General features: G+C 42.2%; 2 protein-coding genes across 3 annotated transcripts; one reads left to right on the top strand and one right to left on the bottom strand.

Annotated features, from left to right (window-relative positions):
• The first annotated feature begins 282 nt into the window (after nt 1-282).
• LOC111959322 (uncharacterized) lies at nt 283-3,520 on the top strand. The gene is made up of 3 exons (XM_023980823.2): nt 283-370; nt 516-1,029; nt 2,725-3,520. Exons 2-3 carry the CDS (start codon nt 583-585, stop codon nt 3,436-3,438), a joined length of 1,161 nt encoding a protein of 386 aa, XP_023836591.1. The 5' UTR covers nt 283-370; nt 516-582; the 3' UTR covers nt 3,439-3,520.
• Nucleotides 3,521-3,716: 196 nt separating this feature from the next.
• LOC111959321 (potassium/sodium hyperpolarization-activated cyclic nucleotide-gated channel 1) lies at nt 3,717-8,670 on the bottom strand. Of its 2 annotated transcripts, XM_023980822.2 has the most exons (10): nt 8,384-8,670; nt 7,949-8,135; nt 7,138-7,242; nt 6,877-7,020; nt 6,512-6,673; nt 6,333-6,426; nt 6,044-6,171; nt 5,732-5,878; nt 4,422-4,659; nt 3,717-4,111 (listed from the first exon to the last, which is right to left on the bottom strand). In XM_023980822.2, exons 1-10 carry the CDS (start codon nt 8,566-8,568, stop codon nt 3,936-3,938), a joined length of 1,566 nt encoding a protein of 521 aa, XP_023836590.1. In that variant the 5' UTR covers nt 8,569-8,670; the 3' UTR covers nt 3,717-3,935. The 2 variants fall into 2 exon arrangements, with proteins under 2 accessions (XP_023836590.1, XP_070293719.1); XM_070437618.1 differs by lacking the exon at nt 7,138-7,242.
• Between the last annotated feature and the right edge of the window lie 12,054 nt (nt 8,671-20,724).

Below are 20,724 nucleotides of genomic sequence, written 5' to 3'. Positions count from 1 at the left end.
ATTAGGTGAACAATAAGTAAATAAATAAAAACAACAGTAAAAAGACAGTGAAAAATTAGAAATTAGCAAGATAATTTTTTAAGAATTCTGTGGTGGACTGACAATATCATCATGAAGAAAAACTTTAAAGGCAAGAGTTCATAACACACTTCAATATGAACATTTGTAACATTCATGAAAAAATGTCTATCCATCTATTCATTTGCAATAAACTCACTTCCTTTACTTATAACCCTCTTTAGCATGAGGACGATTAATAGAGCTAGGAGGTGGAGGAACCTTATCAGATCGCTGATTATGCTGGAGAGTGTATAAATACTGAGGAAACAGTGAAGGTCACCACAGACCTGACGAAGAAACATTCTGACTGGTGAGTAATGGTATACGCAAGTTTACATGTTAATCTGAATAGCATAAGTATTTACAGAAGATTATGGTTGGTAGATATTGGCTTTCTGTATTGACTACACTGGCGTATTGGCCTATAATGAGATCTATTTCTCTTGATTCCTCAGCACCAGAATCAGCCGGCTATTTCACACTTAACAGATATTTAGTAAATAAAACCATTTAGTTGTAGCGATGGCAATGTTTGGCAAGGTGCTGGAGCCGGTGGGCTACATGCAGACCATGAGGACCCTGGTGGAGGGCATCTGTACCTACCTGGGTGGCAGTGCCTCAGCTGAAGAGACAGACCTGGCCAGGAAGAACCTGGACTACATAGACCAGGAGCTGGCTGCTGCAGGGCCGGGCCTGCTGACCGACCAGGAAGTCCATCGGCTGGAGGATGATCTGGCCGTGGTCTATTACCAGCTGGGCGCGGTCGTCAGGGCCCAGTCTGAGTTCACCAAACGGGAGACAGAGGTGTTTCTCCAGTATGTTCAGGAGCACCGGCTGGAGAGGCAGCTGACGGCACTCCACAGCCGGCTGATGGGGGTGTCGATCCTGACAGACCAGCCGACCCTGCTGGAAGAGCTGGTCCAGAGCCGCAAGCCCAAACGCTGGGAGATGAGGGAGTTCTGTGTCAAGGTCAGTGGGGGTCAGGGAGTGGTCAGCCATCAACACACAATGCCCGACAGGCAACAGAGGTCATCATGTTACATTCTAAATTTCTATAACAAATCACATTCTTTGGTTTACCAAAATTACCCATGAAGTTCAAAGAACAAAATTGCTTGCCTGGGCACCATGCCTTATCTGACTGTCAGACTAAAAAAGTTTGTAAATAGACATGAAGCTAATGCTTTTCTACACTCTTAGAAAAAAGGGTTCCAAAAGGGTTCTTCGGCTGTCCCCATAGGATAACCCTTTTTGGTTCAGGGTAGAACGCTTTTTTGGTTCCAGGTAGGACTATTTTGGGTTCCATGTGGAACCCTCTGTGTAAAGGGTTCAACATGGAACTGAAGAGTTCTACCTGGAACCAAAAAGGGTTATTTAAAGGGTTATCCTATGGGGACAGCCAAAGAACCCTTTTAGGTTCTAGATGGCACCTTTTTTTCTAAGAGTGTAGCCTACTTCCAGATCTGGCACTCAGCCAAATGATTTTACCCCTAAACATTTTACACTACAATAGTCAAAGTTATTGGTTGTGTGTTTATTCAAAATAGATAGTGATAATTGTAATGCAGTTGCATATACAAAGTTCACCCCTATCTTTTCCAACACTTGGTACGTCACACTGAAAAATGTATTCCTCTGCTAGTGAGCAGAAAATGTATGTGGAGAGACAACCTTATTTCACCTTGCGAGAAATACAAACACATCTGTTATGTTAACCTTGGATAACTTATCAGTCACAAACATTGCAGCAAAATGTATGATGTATGAGACTGATTAAATACAAGCTATTTTGGGCACTGTGTGATCTTGAAGGATTGTCCCAGCCCCTGCTGTTGAAGCAGATTTTTTCAATCATATACATTATCGTGAATATTGATGAGTGAGAAAGTTAGACACAAAAATATCATATCCCCCTGCCCCCCAGTGTAACCTCCCCTTTTATTGTAATGGTGAAAGGTCTTGGGACATGATGATGTGTGCGTCTAACTTTCTCACTCAACAGTAGTCACAAATTCATTCAGAATTATCTGTAATCATGGTAGCATCCACATTAATGTACAAGTGTTTAGAAACATTGTAATCTTCTTTACAATAAAAGTGACACAAAACATTATTTACCGTTAATTTCTATTGGGCACAAAATAATCTGAAACACAATCAAATCAAACTGCAAATGCGTCCAACAAATTGAGTCACAAGCTTGAAGTGGTCATTGCGGTCTCTGAATATGAAAAAGTAGTGAAAAGTTAATACACAAGTGAATTTGTCCCAATATCTTCGGTCCCCTAAAATGGGGTGACTATGTACAAAAAGTGCTGTAATTTCTAAACGGTTCACCCGATATAGATAAAAAATACCCTCAATTTAAAGCTGTCAGTCTGCACTTTAACCTCAGTCAGTGTATGATGTCAAATCCAAAGTGCTAGAGTAGAGAGCAACACAAATGTGTCTCTGTCCCAATACTTTTGGAGCTCACTGTGTATAACTCTTTGCTATGCCTCTCCAAATGCTGATTCTTCAAGATGCAGTCTGTTCAGCAAAGTAGACCACCAGTTATCTAAGGGGAGCAACACTACTATTATTTAATCTCCTGAACATGAGTCACATAGTCATAGCATAGAACTTGGGTTTTGTTATATCAGCCTCTCTTCCTTCCTCTTGCAGGTGAATTTTGTTCTAGGCACGGGTCTGCTGTGCCTCTTCACCCAGGCCTTCCTTACGGGCCGAGATCAGGCCCTGCTGATGAAGACCTGGTCTGAGCGCATGGGTGCCCTCTACAGGAAGATGAAGACCACTGGGGGTCGCTGTTCGGGCTACTTCCTACAGCAGGCGGAGGAGGACGTGCGTCAGCAGCTGCAGGAGGCCATGCAAAGCCGTTCAGCCCCCGAGGAGGCGGCAGCCGGCATCCTAAAGACACTGGAGAAGAACTACGACTGGCTGCGCTGGGCCGTCATGGTGCACCCTGCCATGGGGCCCTTGGAGGAGGATGGGGGGGAGGGCCAGGGGAACACACTACAGCCCAACCACTTCTTGTCCGTGTCATCTGAGGCACCATGCCCTCATGTGGTGGCCTGCTACCGTGACACGCCCACATCACTGAACAAGAGCCACATCCACCAGCTGATCGTGGACCTGGAGTGGAAGATCCCCAACCCACCTCCAGAGGTGTACGCCGCCATCGAGGAGGACCCAGGGAAGGCCCGACGCTACCTGGCCTCTCGCATGCTGAAGAAGCTGCAGGAGGGGCTGGGCTCAGCGGTGGCCGTCCATGTGGTGCCGGGCAAGATGGAGATGAAGTGTAACTTCCCCCAAGCCTCCTACTACCTGTACGAGTACAAACATAGGCTGGCCTCAGGCACCTTGTGTGTGTTTGGATAAGAGAGAGGGGGCTGGCTAGTCATGCAGGCTTAGGTTCAGCTGCTGCATCTGCTGGGGCTGGGCACACAAAATGAATACACTACTTTAAAAAAACTCCAGATGTTCAGTCAACTGAAACTATGTTTCCCTTTTTATTTCAGCTGTTTCATAACCAAATAGACCTTGTTTTATGTAACTGACAGTTCTTCACAATAAACGATTAGAAAAACAAAACAACTATTTTAATCATTGCCTGTCCTGAAATACACTCTCAGTTAAAGCAACAATATTGTGTGGCATTTGGGATCCACCCAGATCTAGAGTATAACTATTAGTAATCCAGACTATGGGTTGTATGATGCACGGCTAAACATGTATATGTGGATTTGCTAAATTTGAACAAATAAATATTCATAAAATCTTTATACATAAAGTATAATACAATTTTAGACCAGTCTACACAGTACCAAGTCTGAGCTACACTATACATAAGTGGTCACATAAATGGGCGCACTGCACTAGAGATGTATCACATCTTCCTTGTCCTGTTGTGCAAACTTTTCCATGTCCCTCCTTATGTCAGGGAAGCTCTGTAGAACCCTCTGGAAGCGGTCTGAGGACAGGGAGAAGAGCTGGCACGTGGTCAGAGCTCGCACCGTGGCCAAGCGCTTTCCTTTGGTCATGAGGCAGGTCTCTGTAAACCAGTAAGGCACAGAACACAATATGCATTTATTAAAATGCATATCAGATATGCCCACTGTTCGTTGTCATATCCTGCATAGTCCCAGGGATGTAATCAGCACAACCATATAGAACAGGAGAATAAGAATAACTTGTGTTGGGGGTTGGGTCTTTTTCAATTATGTAAGAAATGGATGAAGGATGAGGTTTGACTATCAGAATTTCAAGATTACCCAATCTCTTGTGTGATGGCCTGAATAGAATGATAGTCTGAACAAATGAATGACTGATGCTGAAATGAGCTACTCGAATGTGAGCCTGACCTCCAAAGTAGTCGCCGTCAGCCAGCTCCTGCGGGAAGGAGTCTGTTTCCACCAGGACCTGGCCGTGCTCGATGAAGAACATCCGGTCGCCGGGTGCGTTCTGGTGGAAGATGACATCATCCTCCTGGAAGACCTCGTGCTGAAACTGGAGGAGGACGGTGTTCAGGAAGTTGACATCTCGGTTCTGGAACATGGGTACGTTGTTCAGCAGGCTCGAACACATCACCGTCAGAATCTCCTGTATAACACACACACAAAGCTTTTCTTCAGATTGTTTCATAATAAAGTTGCACAACTAGACAGACAGATGATTCCACTATTAAACACAGCTGTAATAACCTAAGGAAATCACAGGTAAGTAGAATGTAGTTATGTACTTCATGTAGTTACGTACTTATACTTTCACAGAACAAAAATATAAACGCAACATGTATCAAGATTTTACTAAGTTACAGTTCATATAAGGTAATCAGTCAATTGAAATAAATAAATTAGGCCCTAATCAATGGATTTCAATGGGAACACAGATATGCATCAGTTGATCACAGATACCTTAAAAAAAGGTAGGGACGTGGTTCAGAAAACCAGTCCGTATCTGGTGTGACCACCATTTGCCTCATGCAGCGCGACACATATCTTTTGCATAGAGTTGATCATGCTGTTGATTGTGGCCTGTGGAATGCTGTCCTACTCCTCTTCAATGGCTGCGTGAAGTTTCTGGATAATGGTGGAAACTGGAACACACCGTGGTACGCGGCAATCTAGAGCATCTCAAACATGCTCAATGGTTGACATGTCTGGTGAGTATGCAGACCATGGAAGAACTGGGAAATGTTTTAGCTTCCAGGAATTGTGTACAGATCCTTGCGATATGGGGCTGTGCATTATCATGCTGAAACATGAAGTGATGGTGGCGGATGAATGGCATGACAATGGGCCTCAGGATGCATTCAAATTGCCATTGATAAAATGCAATTGTGTTCATTGTCCGTAGCTTATGCTTGCCCATACCATAACCCCACCACCACCATGGGGCACTCTATTCACAACATTGAGATGTAAACAAATCTGTGTACAAAATTTGTGAGAAATACGTTTTTGGTGCATATGGAACATTTCCGAGACTTTTATTTCAGCTCATGAAACATGGGACCAACACTTTACGTGTTGCGTTTATATTTTTGTTCAGTGTATATATTTTTTTACATTTGTACATTATTATATAAGGACTGCCTAATGTAAAGTGGGACCTAAAGACACAGTGAATACAGAGAAGGTGTATAAAATAGAATAGAATATGACTGAAGTACCTCTCTCAAAGCTGAGGAGACTGAAATTAGAAAGTTCTTCTCGTCAAACCATCTCCCCCCATAGCGGGCCCCGTAGTACTTGTTGATGCGAAGCCGAAGATCATTAGGAAGCTTCAAGAAAGTCATGTAGTCGTCTAGATGATTCATCTGTAGATTATCAGACATTATGGCCTTTGAATGACATGCCATTACAGTTAAAAGTGACATATCAATAGAGTTCCTTTCTTATGTGATCAAGTTTGAACCTGAGTCATCTGTGTTAGCTTTATGAGCTAAAGCACAGGCATTAAATCTCCATTACACTTAGAATACCTTGTTCTTGTAGGCCTTTGCTGCTTGGTCTACGTTGGTTATTATGGCAGCAGCGTTGGCCACCAGTACAGTGTACATTAGAGCCCCAGACAGCATACTGGTCATGACCACCCACAGCTCCACCTCATCTAGGGAGCAGAAAACCCAGTACACACAAATACAGTGTAATACTTGGCTATTAAACTCCACACACTCCAGTCTTGGAGTAGCATCAGTCTAATATATGAGTACGTATGAAAGACAATCTATTGTGAGAACAGAATATCATCAGATTATGAACAGTCCTTACTTGTTGGTGACTCTGTGGAGCCATAGGATATTTGAATCATATGAGAGAGAGCCCGAAACACTCCAAAGGAATACTTCTCACCAACCGTGGCATTCTGGAAAATACCACATTGTTTATATAGGGTGAATTAACCCTTTCAATGCAGCTGAGACCTACATTTCAGTAGATGTGGGGCTTACCATCAGTTTCTCTCGTCTGACCCAGCAGTCTGATGGGAACTCCTCCAGCATCGGGACAAAGTACTGGATACAGCCGTTCCAGTGGCACAGCAGGAACATCATCATAAACAAAGACAGTATGCGGAAGAACAGCTGAACATACTCCAAGTTGGCATTTGAGACCTATCGAGAAAGAAACAAAGGAAAATTATTAAACATGATGCCACTAAAAATATTGCTTGGACTGCAAAGATAATCTAGATGTGTATGTGTATGCCAATCAAAAGCACTACCCCTGTACATGTTTGTATTGCTTCTTGGCCAAATGTATTTGTAGTACAAGGTTTGACTTTGTGGGGATGTGCAGCATACATATCAGAACTTACCTTCTCAACTTCATTGAAGAAGCGGACAAGCCTGGAGACTCTGAGGAGCCTGACGAGGCTGATGATTCGGACAAACATGAGAATCCGGACCATTCTACTGGCTTTGGAACCTGAGGTGGAGGTGTCACTGTGGGATTGTAACTCCTGGGACAATAAAAATACACAAATACAAATACATATTTTAATTCCATGATCTTACATTAGACTGGAACTACTGTATAACAGCGTGATGCTGGAACAGTTGGAGTAATTTATCATTACCGCAATTAATAATATGTAGCCAATTGGGAATGCTGCAATCACATCTGGTATGAACCAACTCTTTAGGTAAATCACACTGATCTTTTTGATATCCAGGATAGCCACCTGTGGAATTGAATAACAGATAGTAGATGTTCAGGTGATTGATATTAATGATTGGCAGCATGCTTCAGACAAATTAATCATTCAACCATTCAACGGAAGCTAAATGTTTTGGGATTCTGGCCAAAATGAAAGGAGACAGTGATGCCATCCAGAATGTACATCAGAAGCTATTAATAGAGAAGTGCATTAATATAAACTTGACAGGGTCGTCAATTGGCCAAACTTTCACATTAATATTTTAAACCAACTTGGCCTGAAACTGAAACAGCATAATGCACTAACTGGTTCTTGATCAGCCCCCTTATTTGCCCATTTCCTTTTTATCAAATAACAATGATCAACAGCCATGTTTCATTATGTTTCATCATCGGTGCACTCCTACTAAGCATCTTGGTCCTAAGTAAAGTTTGTGCCTGTTATTTTCTTGAGAGAATTTAAGATAAAAGGAAACCTAATCTATAAATAGTTATCTGTAAATTAATCTACTTCTCAGAATCTTTATCTTCCAAATTTGGAAAATTCCCTCTTGCAAATAACAGCTGCAGGCTTAGCACATGCGCCAGGGGTTCAGTTAATCTGGCCCCTTCTGTGTATTGAAACTAATACAGATAGGGCAAATTGGGATTGCATGCTCGTGGAAGGGGATTATAAAACTATCACAGATTGGGACTGGTCTGAAAATACAGTAAAGTCAGAGCCACGTTACCTCACTGTCCTCAGAGATGATACCCATTCGAAAATTCAGAGCCACATCCATCAGAAACAAAGTGTCTGAGAAGACATTGAAACCTTCCCAGCCCACTCCACTGTACCCGTCTAAGAAAGCTATCTCCATGGGGATCCCAATCAAATTCAGGAATGTGATGGCAACCATACACATGATGTAGTAACTCCTACAAGACACAATAACAAAGGGTTTGCATATTAAAGACATGCAGACACGCAGTTCTTAGAAACACTGTTAGAAACACCCTTTAGTGTTTTCTTTGGCATATACCTAAGCTCTTTGCTGTCTTTGCAAACTTTGCTGTGTTGTGCTTTGACAGGCAAACAAAATGCCAAGACATACCCAAGGTCTAACTTGTTGTTCTAGGACAGACAAAATGCCAAGGCACCACAAACAGTAGTTAGAGAAGAATACCTTATGGGGCTGAATGGGTGGATGACCCAGACTCCACTCTGCAGCTGGCGTATACATTCCTTCTCCACAGCTATCTCGCTACCGTACACAGATAGAGATTGCCTGTTCAGCTGAGGCAGAAAGACACCTCTCCAACCACAGGTGCTGGCTGTGCGTCTGCCGACAGGGGCTTGGGAGTTCTCCATCCCAGAAGGAGCACACAGTTCCTCTGTTCAGCCGACCGCGCTGGCCATCCTTCCCTGGGCTGCTGAAGAGTCACGTCTAACTCTGTCTTTTTGGTCACAGGGTAATTTTCCATCACAGCTCCTGTGGCCGTGGCTTATTGAGGTGGTGTAGTGGGAGGAGAGTGGATGCCAGACCCCTCCCTCCCTCCCTCCATGGGAAACATATGTTTATATTGCCAAAGCAAGTGAAATAGATAAACAAAAGTTACATATTTTTTTACAGTAAACATTACACTTACAAAAGTTCCAAAATAATACAGTTATTTCAAATGTCATATTATGTCTATATGCAGTGTTGTAATGATGTACAAATAGTTAAAGTACAAAAAGGGAAAATAAATAAATATTGGTTGTATTTACAATGGTGTTTGTTCTTCAGTGGTTGCCCTTTTCTTGTGGCAACAGGTCACACATCTTGCTGCTGTGATTGCACACTGTGGTATTTCACTCAATAGCTATGGGAGTTCATAAACATTGGATTTGTTTTCGAATTCTTTGTGGGTCTGTGTAATCTGTGTCATGCCCTGACCATAGAGAGCCATTGTGTCTCTATGTTGTAGTAGGTCAGGGCGTGACTAGGGGGTATTCTAGTTTATTATTTCTATGTTGTGTTCTAGTTTATTTTTTCTATGTTGGTGTTTTGTATGATTCCCAATTAGAGGCAGCTGGTAATCGTTGTCTCTAATTGGGGATCATATTTAAGTAGCTATTTTTCCCACCTGTGTTTGTGGGATATTATTTTGTGTTTGTGCATGTGCACTACGTAATCACGGTCCGTTGTTCGTTTATTTGATTTATTCGGTTTTTTTTTTTGCTTAAGTTTCACTTTGGAAAAAATATGTGGAACTCAATATCCGCTGCGCCTTGGTCCCGTTCTTACGACAACCGTGACAATCTGAGGGAAATATGTCTCTCTCTCTCTCCCTCCCTCCCAGCTGATAAACTATTGAGTATCTCCACCATGCAAGCATGAATCAAGCCCAATCAAAAGAAGAGTCTGGATCACATTAATACTAAATACAATAGCTAGTTTTGAATATCACAATTATCATCATCTGAACTAGACAACTAGGAGGGCACAGGATGAGAAGTTTAGTAATTGTAACAGTTGACCATTGAATATGAAAAATAACGACTCTCCTTTTGGTCTGATCTGTTACCCACCAGCACCTCCTCCAGTAAGATGGGAATGAGGGAATCGAGTTACACACAAGGGAACTTTATTGCCATATACAGTGCCGGCTCCAGGCATAAGTGACAGGAATCATGTCGTAAACAAAAAAGTGTTAAACAAATCAAAGTACATTTTATATTTGAGATTCTTCAAAGTAGCCATCCTTTGCGTTGATGACAGCTTTCCACACTCTTGGCATTCTCTCAACCAGCTTCATGAGGTAGTCACCTGGAATGCATTTTTTAACAGGTGTGCCTCAACATTGGCATTAGACACCTACAAATAAAAATGTATATAGCATACAGTAATGGGGTAAAGAACTACATGCAGTTCAACTAGTAATTTAATTACATTTTGCTGTAGCTTGGTGGTAGTTGAACAAAATGTAATTATTGGTAGTGTACACCATGTAGTGGTGTAGCTAACTATTGGAACTATACATTACTTATTTTTTTTAAAGAACAGAAAATATGGGTAAAGTAGGCAAGATTTCCTTTTTTGGCATCAGACCTGCCTAATTCTTACTTGAAACAGTTTTTGTGTTTAATAGGCTAAATTACACATCTGACTCCAGAGTGATCTGTCTTGCAATTTGTAGTCTATGACATTTCAGATTTAGATATGATAATTTTTCACAAAGTAGTGAACTACTTTTTCAAAGCAACTTTAGTTGCCCCGCAGCCTTGTGAATGTTGACCTGTTTAAAGATCTTACTCACGTCGGCTACGGAGAGCGTGATCACACAGTCGTCTGGAACAGCTGATGCTCTCATGTATGCCTCAGTGTTGCTTGCCTCGAAGTGATTTAGCTTGTCTGGTAGGCTCGCACCACTGGGCAGCTCGTGGCTGTGCTTCCCTTTGTAGTCTGTAATAGTTTGCAAGCCCTGCCACATAAGACGAGCGTTGGAGCCGGTGTAGTATGATTCAATCTTAGCCCTGTATTGACGTTTGATGGTTCATTGCAGGGCATAGCAGGATTTCTTATAAGCTACCAGGTTAGAGTCCTGCACCTTGAAAGCGGCAGCTCTACCCTTTAGCTCAGTGAGAATGTTGCCTGTAATCCATGCCTTCTGGTTGGGGTATGTACGTACAGTCACTGTGGGGACGACGTCCTCGATGCACTTATTGATAAAGCTAGTGACTAATGTGGTGTACTCCTCAATGCCATCGGAAGAATCCCGTAACATGTTCCAGTCTGTGATAGCAAAACAGTCCTGTAGTTTAGCATCTGCTTCATCTGACCACTTTTTTATAGACCGAGTCACTGGTGCTTCCTGCTTTAATTTTTGCTTGTAAGCAGGAATCAGGAGGATAGAGTTGTGGTCGGATTTACCAAATGGAGGGTGAGGGAGAGCTTTGTACGCGACTCTGTGTGTGGAGTACAGGTGATCTAGAATTTCTTTCCCTCTGGTTGCACATTTAACATGTTGCTAGAAATGAGGAAGAACTGATTTAAGTTTCCATGCATTAAAGACTCCGGCCACTCGGAGCGCCAGTGGTTTCCTGTTTGCCTATTTCCTTATACAGCTGACTGAGTGCGGTCTTAGTGCCAGCATCTGTCTGTGGTGGTAAATAAACAGCCATGAAAAGTATAGCAGAAACCTCTCTAGGCAAGTAGTGTGGCCTGCAATTTATCACAATATACTCTACTTCAGGCAAGCAAAATCTAGGGACTTCCTTAGATTTCGTGCACCAGCTGTTGTTTGCAAATATGCACAGACCGCTCCCCCTCGTCTTACCGGAGTGCGTCTTACTGGAAGCATCCCCGTTGGGAAGGCCCATACTAGGTTCTGTTAAACCACCGCCTTTGCCATTAGAATAGCTGAGATAGTCACTTGGGTCCACGTTACCCACTGCAAAGAGGTATGTACACATATAAGCACTGCTGATCACACACAGAGTTAGGAGAAGAACCGAGTACCAACAGGGTCCGGGGGTTACCTCCTTAAAGAAGATCCCAATCCCGACCGTTCATCACTGTGGGTGCTCCTTGAAGTGTGAGTATTAGGGTGGTACCTAGCAGACCGACTAAGGGCAGGAGAGGGTTGGCGGTTTTTCGGAATATTAGGGACTCTGAGCTGCATCATAGTCTTGGTAATCTTCCTGATACATCCAGATCCACCACCTTCCGGTACTAATTATATGACGCTGTTGTCATTGAGAAGAAGTAAGAGATAAACTATACAATATACTGACCATCAAGGACGAGTAACTTACAGAATAGGAGTCAAAGAATGTCAAGATGTAGGATTTAAGGTAAACATTAAACAATTCCCTAGGAAAGCAAATAACTTTACAGGGATTGGGTTGGCCAGATTGAAGTACTTGGCCAACCCACCTCGGTTCACTTTAACTCCTGATGAGTACCAGTGTTATAGATACAAGAAGGGCATCGAGAACTTAGGTGATTTTAATGGCTGTAAGGCAATAGTTAATGTGACTGACTTAGGTTTGGAAGTACAGGAGAAAATTCTTAACCTCACAGCACCCTATAAAACTGATGTATGGTGGGCTTGTACCAGCAAAGGACGCATACGACAGAAACTACCAAAAGGGTGGTTAGGAACTTGCGCCCCGGGGTTATTGGTCAAACCAGTTCGAGTTAGTCATCAGAGGCCAGTTATAGGAGGCTAAAGTAGGCACAGGAGAAGGTTTGACCAGGATGGGAGTAGCCTTGTTTAGATGGATGCTATTGGCATCCCCAGGGAAGTTCCAGATGAATACAAAGCTATGAATCAAATAGGTGCTTTACCACTACGTTCTTTTGGTGGTTGACAATAAATAAAAATGTGGATTGGATTAATTAATCTATTATAATCAACAGAGATTCATGAATGAAACCGGGGATGCAGTAAAGGGGTTCTCTGACCAATTATCCGTCACCTCCCTCATGACCTTGTCACGTTCTGACCTTTATTTCCTTTGTTTTTGTCTTTATTCAGTATGGTCAGGGCGTGAGTTGGGGTGGGCAGTCTATGTTTGTTTATCTATGTTTTTCTATTTCTGTGTTTGGCCTGATATGGTTCTCAATCAGAGGCAGGTGTTAGTCATTGTCTCTGATTGGGAACCATATTTAGGTAGCCTGTTTTGTGTTGGGTTTTGTGGGTGGTTGTTTTCTGTCTTTGTGTGTCTGCACCAGACAGTACTGTTTCGTTTTTTCACATTTGTTGTTTTTGTATTTGAGTGTTCACCTTCATTAGAATAGGATGGGAGGCCAAAAGTCAGTGTAACCAATAGAGTCAGAGTCCCGAGTTTGGGAACAACATAGTCCGTCCCATGGTTGGGTAAAGAAAGTTTGTAGTCACAACAAGTATGCAGGAGTCATGAGGCAAATAGCAAAATAGCTATTTTGCCAGGATCCTGGAGTCGCCTCTTCACTGTTGACGTTGAGACGGGTGTTTTGGCGGGTACTATTTAATGAGCTGCGGGTACTATTATATGGAGCTGCCAGTTGAGGACTTGTGAGGCGCTGTTTGTCAAACTAGACACTAATGTACTTGTCCACTTGCTCAGTTGTGCACCGGGGCTCCCACTCCTCTTTTTATATTCTGGTTAGATCCAGTTGCGCTGTTCTGTGAAGGGAGCAGTTTTTTTTATTTATTTCACCTTTTATTTAACCAGGAGTAAGTAGTTGAGAACAAGAACTAATTGGCTAACAGAGCTGGTGAGACCTGGTCGAGGATTAAAGCAAAGCAGTGCGACACAAACAACAGCACAGAGTTACACATGGAATAAACAAGCGTACAGTCAATAACACAATAGAAAAAAAGAAAGTCTATATACAGTGCGTGCAAATGGTGTGAGGAGGTAAGGCAATAAATAGGCCATAGTAGCAAAGTAATTACAATTTAGCAGAATTAACACTGGAGTGATAGATGATCAGATGATGATGAGCAGATGATGATGTGCAAGTAGTGAAACTGGTGTGCAAAAGAGCAGAAAAGTAAATATAAACAATATGGGGATGAGGTAGGTAGATTGGGTGGGCTATTTACAGATGGACCATGTACAGCTGCAGCGATCGGTTAGCTGCTCAGATAGTAGATGTTTAAAGTTAGTGAGGGAAATGTAAGTCTCCAGTTTCAGCAATTTTTGCAATTCGTTCCAGTCACTGGCAGCAGAGAACTGGAAGGAAAGGCGTCCAAAGGAGGTGTTGGCTTTGGGGATGACCAGTGAGATATACCTGCTGGAGCGCGTGCTACGGGTGAGTGGTGTTATCGTGACCAGTGAGCTGAGATAAGGCGGAGCTTTACCTAGCATAGACTTATAGATGACCTGGAGCCAGTGGGTCTGGCGACGAATATGTAGCGAGGCCCAGCTGACTAGAGCATACAGGTCGCAGTGGTGGGTGTTATAAGGGGCTTTGGTAACAAAACAGATGGCACTGTGATAGACTGCATCCAGTTTGCTGAGTAGAGTATTGGAAGCTATTTTGTAGATGACATCGCCAGTGTCAGTTTTACGAGGGTATGTTTGGCGGCGTGAGTGAAGGAGGCTTTGTTGCGGAATAGAAAGCCGATTCTGGATTTGATTTTGGATTGGAGATGTTTGATATGAGTCTGGAAGGAGAGTTTACAGTCTAGCCAGGCACCTAGGTATTTGTAGTTGTCCACATATTCTAGGTCAGAACCGTCCAGAGTAGTGATGCTAGTCGGGCGGGCGGGTGCGGGCAGCGAACGGTTGAAAAGCATGCATTTGGTTTTACTAGCGTTTAAGAGCAGTTGGAGGCTACGGAAGGAGTGTTGTATGGCATTAACTTCTCTGCGCTACGGATCTCTTTTACGGGATCACTTTCCTAAACCACCGCTAGAATTGCAGGGCGCCAAATGCAAAAATATTACAAAAAATATTTATAATCATGCAATCACAAGTGAAATATACTAAAACACAGCTTAGCTTGTTGTTAATCCACCTATCGTGTCAGATTTTGAAAATATGCTTTACAGCGAAAGCAATCCAAGCTTTTGTGAGTGTAGCTTTCAATGCTACAACAGTTAGCCCCAAATTAGCATGGTCACGAAAGTCAGAAAAGCAATAAAATTAATCGCTTACCTTAGATAATCTTCGGATGTTTGCACTCACGAGACTCCCAGTTACACAACAAATGTTATTTTTGTTCGATAAATATTACTTTTATCACAAAAAAAACGCCACTTGGGTTGCGCGTTATGCTGAGAAAACTACAGCCTCGTTCCGGTCCTGAAAGGAAGATGAAAAATCCCAAACGTATCAGATTAAAAAATATTACAAAAAATATTTATAATCATGCAATCACAAGTGAAATACACCAAAACACAGCTTAGCTTGTTGTTAATCCACCTATCGTGTCAGATTTTGAAAATATACTTTACAGCAAAAGAAATCCAAGCTTTGTGAGTGTAGCAATAAATGCTACAACAGTTAGCCTTATATTAGCTTGGTTAGCTTGGTCACGAAAGTCAGAAAAGCAATCAAATTAATCGCTTACCTTTGATAATCTTCGGATGTTTCCACTCACGAGACTCCCAGTTACACAACAAATGTTATTTTTGTTCGATAAATATTACTTTTATCACAAAAAAACGCGATTTGGGTTGCGCATTATGTTGAGAAAACCAAAGCTGTGTTCCGTTCGACAAATTCCAAAAAGTATCCGTAATGGTCGTAGAAACATGTCAAATGTTTTTTATAATCAATCCTCAGGTTGTTTTTAACAAACAAAATCGATAATATTTGACCCGGACCATAACCTATTCATTAAGAGACAAAAGGAAAATGGGGTGTCCCTCTCTCGCGCGCAGGAAATATTCAGAGGACACCTGACTACTTTTGAAAAAACTTGCTCATTTTTCAAAATAAAAGCCTGAAACTATGTCTAAAGCCTGGTCACAGCCTGAGGAAGCCATTGGAAAATGAATCTGTTTGATACCCCTTTAAATGGAGGTTAGACGGGCCAGGAAACACAGTTAAAAAAATATATATATCACTTCCGGGTTACATTTTCTCAGGGTTTTGCTTGCAGAATAAGTATTGTTATACTCACAGACAATATTTTGACAGTTTTGTAAACTTTGGAGTGTTTTCTATCATAATCTGTAAATTATATGCATATTCTACGATCTGGGCCAGAGAAAATGTCCATTTACGCTGGGCACGTTATTTAAAAAAAATAAAAAAATCTTACCCCTAGCGCTAAGAAGTTAAAGCTCGTTTGGAGGTTAGTTAACACAGTGTCCAAAGAAGGGCCAGATGTATACAGAATGGTGTCATCTGCGTAGAGGTGGATCAGGGATTCACCCGCAGCAAGAGCGACATTGTTGATATATACAGAGAAAAGAGTCAGCCCGAGAATTGAACCCTGTGGTACCCCCATAGAGACTGCCAGAGGTCCGGACAACAGGCACACTGCACACTTGACACACTGAACTCTGTCTGCGAAGTAGTTGGTGAACCAGGCGAGGCAGTCATTTGAGAAACCAAGGCTATTGAGTCTGTCGATAAGAATACGGTGATTGACAGAGTCGAAAGCCTTGGCCAGGTCGATGAAGACGGCTGCACAGTACTGTCTTTTATCAATGGCAGTTATGATATTGTTTAGTACCTTGAGCGTGGCTGAGGTGCACCCATGACCAGCTCGGAAACCGGATTGCACAGCGGAGAAGGTACGGTGGGATTCGAAATGGTCAGTGATCTATTTATTAACTTGGCTTTTGAAGACTTTAGAAAAGGCAGGGCAGGATGGATATAGGTCTATAACAGTTTGGGTCTAGAGTGTCACCCCCTTTGAAGAGGGGGATGACCGCGGCAGCTTTCCAATCTTTAGGGATCTCGGACGATACGAAAGAGAGGTTGAACAGACTGGTAATAGGGGTTGCAACAATGTTTGCGGATAATTTTAGAAAGGTATACAGCATTGTAGTATACAGCATTGTACGAGATCTTCAGTTTCTTGGCAATTTCTCGCATGGAATAGCCTTCATTTCTCAGAACAAAAATATACTAAAGAGTTTCAGAAGAAAGGTCTTTGTTTCTGGCCATTTTGAGCCTGTAATCGAACCCACAAAATGCTGATGCTCCAGATACTCAACTAGTCTAAAGAAGGCCAGTTTTATTGCTTCTATAATCAGAACAGTTTTCAGCTGTGCTAACATAATTACACAAGGGTTTTCTAATGATCAATTAGGCTTTTAAAATGATAAACTTTGATTAGCTAACACAATGTGCCATTGGAACACAGGAGTGATGGTTGCTGATAATGGACCTCAGTACGCCTATGTAGATATTCCATAAAAAAATCTGCTGTTTCCAGCTACAATAGTTATTTACAATGTCTACACTGCATTTCTGATCAATCTTGTTATTTTAATGGACAAAGAAATGTGCTTTTCTTTGAAAAACAAGGACATTTCTAAGTGACCCCAAACTTTTGAACGGTAGTGTACTTTGGATGGTGTCCATATTGATTGCGTCCCTGCTTTCAAATATCTGGGCATCTGGATAGATGAAAAGGTGTCTTTCAAAAAGCATATTGATGAGTTAAGAAGCTGGGAATAAAAATAGGCTTCTTCTATAGAAATAGGTCTGGCCTCTTGCTAAATAGTAGAAAACAGATTATTTAGGCGACGTTCCTATCGGTCCTAGACAATGGCGACACCATCTATTTGAACACAGCTGCCACTTTATTAAAGCCGTTAGATGCAGTTTTTATTACGGGCGACAATTTTAGTACTCATCACTGCATTCTCTATCAGAAAGTTGGTTGGCCCTCTTTGATGTCAAGTAGGTTGATACATTGCTGTTTAAATTTATAAAGCCCTTTTACAAAAATTCCCCCTGTACCTAACATTTTTACTAAACTTTAGACATACAAGTACCACATGGATGGCTAACTCTGGAAATTCCTTTGATCTCTACTGAATTAGATAAATCAGCTTTTAGGTTTCTTGCACTTTATTTGTGCAACAATCTTCAAAATGTTTTTAAATGTATGTTTTGGTGCACTCAGGGCAATTCAGAAAGATGATTTGAGGACCTTACTACTGATGAATCTGTTTGTTTTTTATGACCATGTTTTTCTTTCTGCCTGCGTTTTGCGTATTTTCTGTAATTCATGTAATTCAGGGCTCATCTGTAAAAGAGACCTTGGTCTCAGTATTACTCCCTGATAAAAATAAAGGTTAAATAAAAACGTTACTAGCTTTAGTATGGGAAAACTATTGCTTGCACCACTTATTTTCTCTTGTGCTTTAATGAGTGACATGTCATCACTTGTCACCACCTATTGCAAGTCAAAATGTGATAGGTTCATTCCACTGACACTCCAAAATTCTGCTCTAATACAGCTGAATGGCAGAGGCCTTCTGTACAGCTTCTTAAAGCCAAATGTTGGCTGAGCTACATTTTTTTCTACCCAGAGACCACAGAAAAAGATTCTGATTGGACATTTTTTTCTCTTCAGTATTAACCTTTCTCTTTCCAACACAAACTGAAGAGATGAAATAAGAAGATCATGACAATTTTTGTAAAGATAATATATACAGTATATATCTGATAATTACAGAGGCATAAACATCATACCACCCCAAAAATGTGAAATTACCCTGTTATTGTAATGGTGAGAGGTTTGCATGTCTTGGGGGTGTGATATTTGTGCGTCTAACTTTCTCACTCATCAATATTCACGATTCATTGAGGGCTATCCGTAATCATGGTAGCATTCACATTAATATAGAAGTGTTTAGAAACATATATTCTTATTTAGAATAAAAGTGACTACAAAATGACACAATACATTATTTACCATTCATTTCTATAGGGCACAACATAATCTGAAACACAACCAAAACAAATAGCAAATGCATCCAACAAGTTGTAGAATCACACACGCCAGGTAAAAACATGGACATTAGATTAAATAATCTATAATCATTAAAAAAAACATCAACACGGGAGGGGACAACTTGGTGGGGAGGTCTGGGGGTCCTCCCATTTTTGGGAGCATCTAGAGCTCATTTCCTGCATTTATTGTTATGCTGGTGAATGAGGACCCAAAAGCGACTTAATAGAAACAGAGTCTTTATTCCAGTCTTAAACAAACAATGATACTCCTGGATAATATCCTAGGTAAATCCAAAACAGGAAACTGAAATCCTCTCGTCAGTAGAGAGGAACGACTGGAGACGCGACCACAGACTGCAGGTCGCTTCAGGAAGGCACAGGCCGTAGCTGACATAGACACCTGCTCACAACCGAGAGAGAGGGGGGAGAGAGAGGGATAGAAAGAGGGAAAGAACCTAATAAGACCAGCAGAGGGAAGCACAGGGACAAGACATGATGATCAATGACAAAACATGACATTTAATACACATCTAATATGACCATTGCCTTCTAGCCATCTCTATTTAGAACAACAAAAGTAAGCAAAATGCCACAGTCATCAAGCTAAGTAGAGATCGTATTAAATATGTTTAAGTGATTGATGCAGAACTATATTTTTGTTCAGTGTAATTCCTATCATAGGCCTAATAGTACTGTAGACCTTTTTTACTTGCCACAATATAGCTGGGTCTCCCGTTTGCCTCTAGGGGTCCATTGCCTGCAGCGCCCAACCAAACACCCCTCAGCTTTAGGATCTTAGGGAAACATTCATTATTGGTTTCAGGTGTGTTAGGCCAAGGCCAGAGTGACAACAACAGTGCGGCAGACCCCCAGGCGGGAATGAGCAGCCAGCAGCTAAGGATTGCTACAGACTCCACTATCAACATTTCCAAGCAAACAAAAACAGGGAGAAGGGAGAATCTTAGGACATGCTGAGATAAAGACATACTCTTTGTCAGAATTCAGCCAGCGTTCACAAGACATAAAATATGCAAATAATGCCCCTTTTGTGTTTTAAATAAAATTAATAAAATGTATTTATATAGCCTTTTACATCAGCTGATATCTCAAAGTGCTTACAGAAACTCAGCCTAAACCCCAAACAGCAAGCAATGCAGGTGTAGAAGCACGGTGGCTAGAAAAACTCCTAGAAGGCAAACCTAGGAAGAAACCTAGAGGGACAGGCTAGAGGGGTGGCCAGTCCTCTTCTGGCTGTGCCGGGTGGAGATTATAACAGACATGGCCAAGATGTTCAAATGTTTATAATGACCAGCATGGTCAAATAATATAATCACGTAGTTGTCGAGGGTGCAGCAGAGTCAGCACCTCAGGAGTAAATGTCAGTTGCTTTTCATAGCCGATCATTAAGAGTATTCTACCCGACCTGCTGTCTCTAGAGAGTTGAAAGCAGGTCTGGGACAGGTAGCACGTCCGGTGACAGGTCGGGTTCCATAGCCGCAGGCAGAAGCTTGAAACTGGAGCAGCAGCACGGCCAGGTGGATGGGACAGCAAGGAGTCATCATGCCAGGTAGTCTGAGGCATGGTCTGGCTCAGGTCTCCGAGAGAGAGAGAGAGGAGAGAGAATTAGAGAGAGCATACTTAAATTCACACAGGACACCGGATAAGACAGGAGAAGTACTCCAGATATAAGACTGACCTAGCCCGAACCTAATACTGCAGCATAAATACTGGAGTGAGACAGAGGGGTCAGGATACACTGTGGCCCATCCGATGATACCCCGGACAGGGCCAAATAGGCAGGATATAACCCCACCCACTTTGCCAAAGCACAGCCTCCACACATAGAGGGATTCTTCACACCAACTTACCATCGAGACAAGGCCGAGTATAGCCCACAAAGATTCCGCACGGCACACCAAGGGGGCGCCAACCCAGACAGAAAGTCACGTCAGTGACTCAACCCATCAGTGACGTATCCCTAATAGGGACGGCATGGAAGAGCACCAGTAAGCCAGTGACTCAGCCCTGTAATAGGGTTAGAGGCAGAGAATCCCAGTGGAGAGAGGAGAACCGGCAGGAGAGACAGCAAGGGCGGTTCGTGTGCTCAGAGCTTTCCGTCCCTTCCAA

This window comes from Salvelinus sp. IW2-2015, linkage group LG36, assembly GCF_002910315.2.
Source record: "Salvelinus sp. IW2-2015 linkage group LG36, ASM291031v2, whole genome shotgun sequence".
Lineage (NCBI taxonomy): Eukaryota > Metazoa > Chordata > Actinopteri > Salmoniformes > Salmonidae > Salvelinus > Salvelinus sp. IW2-2015.
The sequence above is the reverse complement of the archived record's forward strand: the minus strand, read 5'-3'. Positions and strand labels throughout refer to the sequence as shown.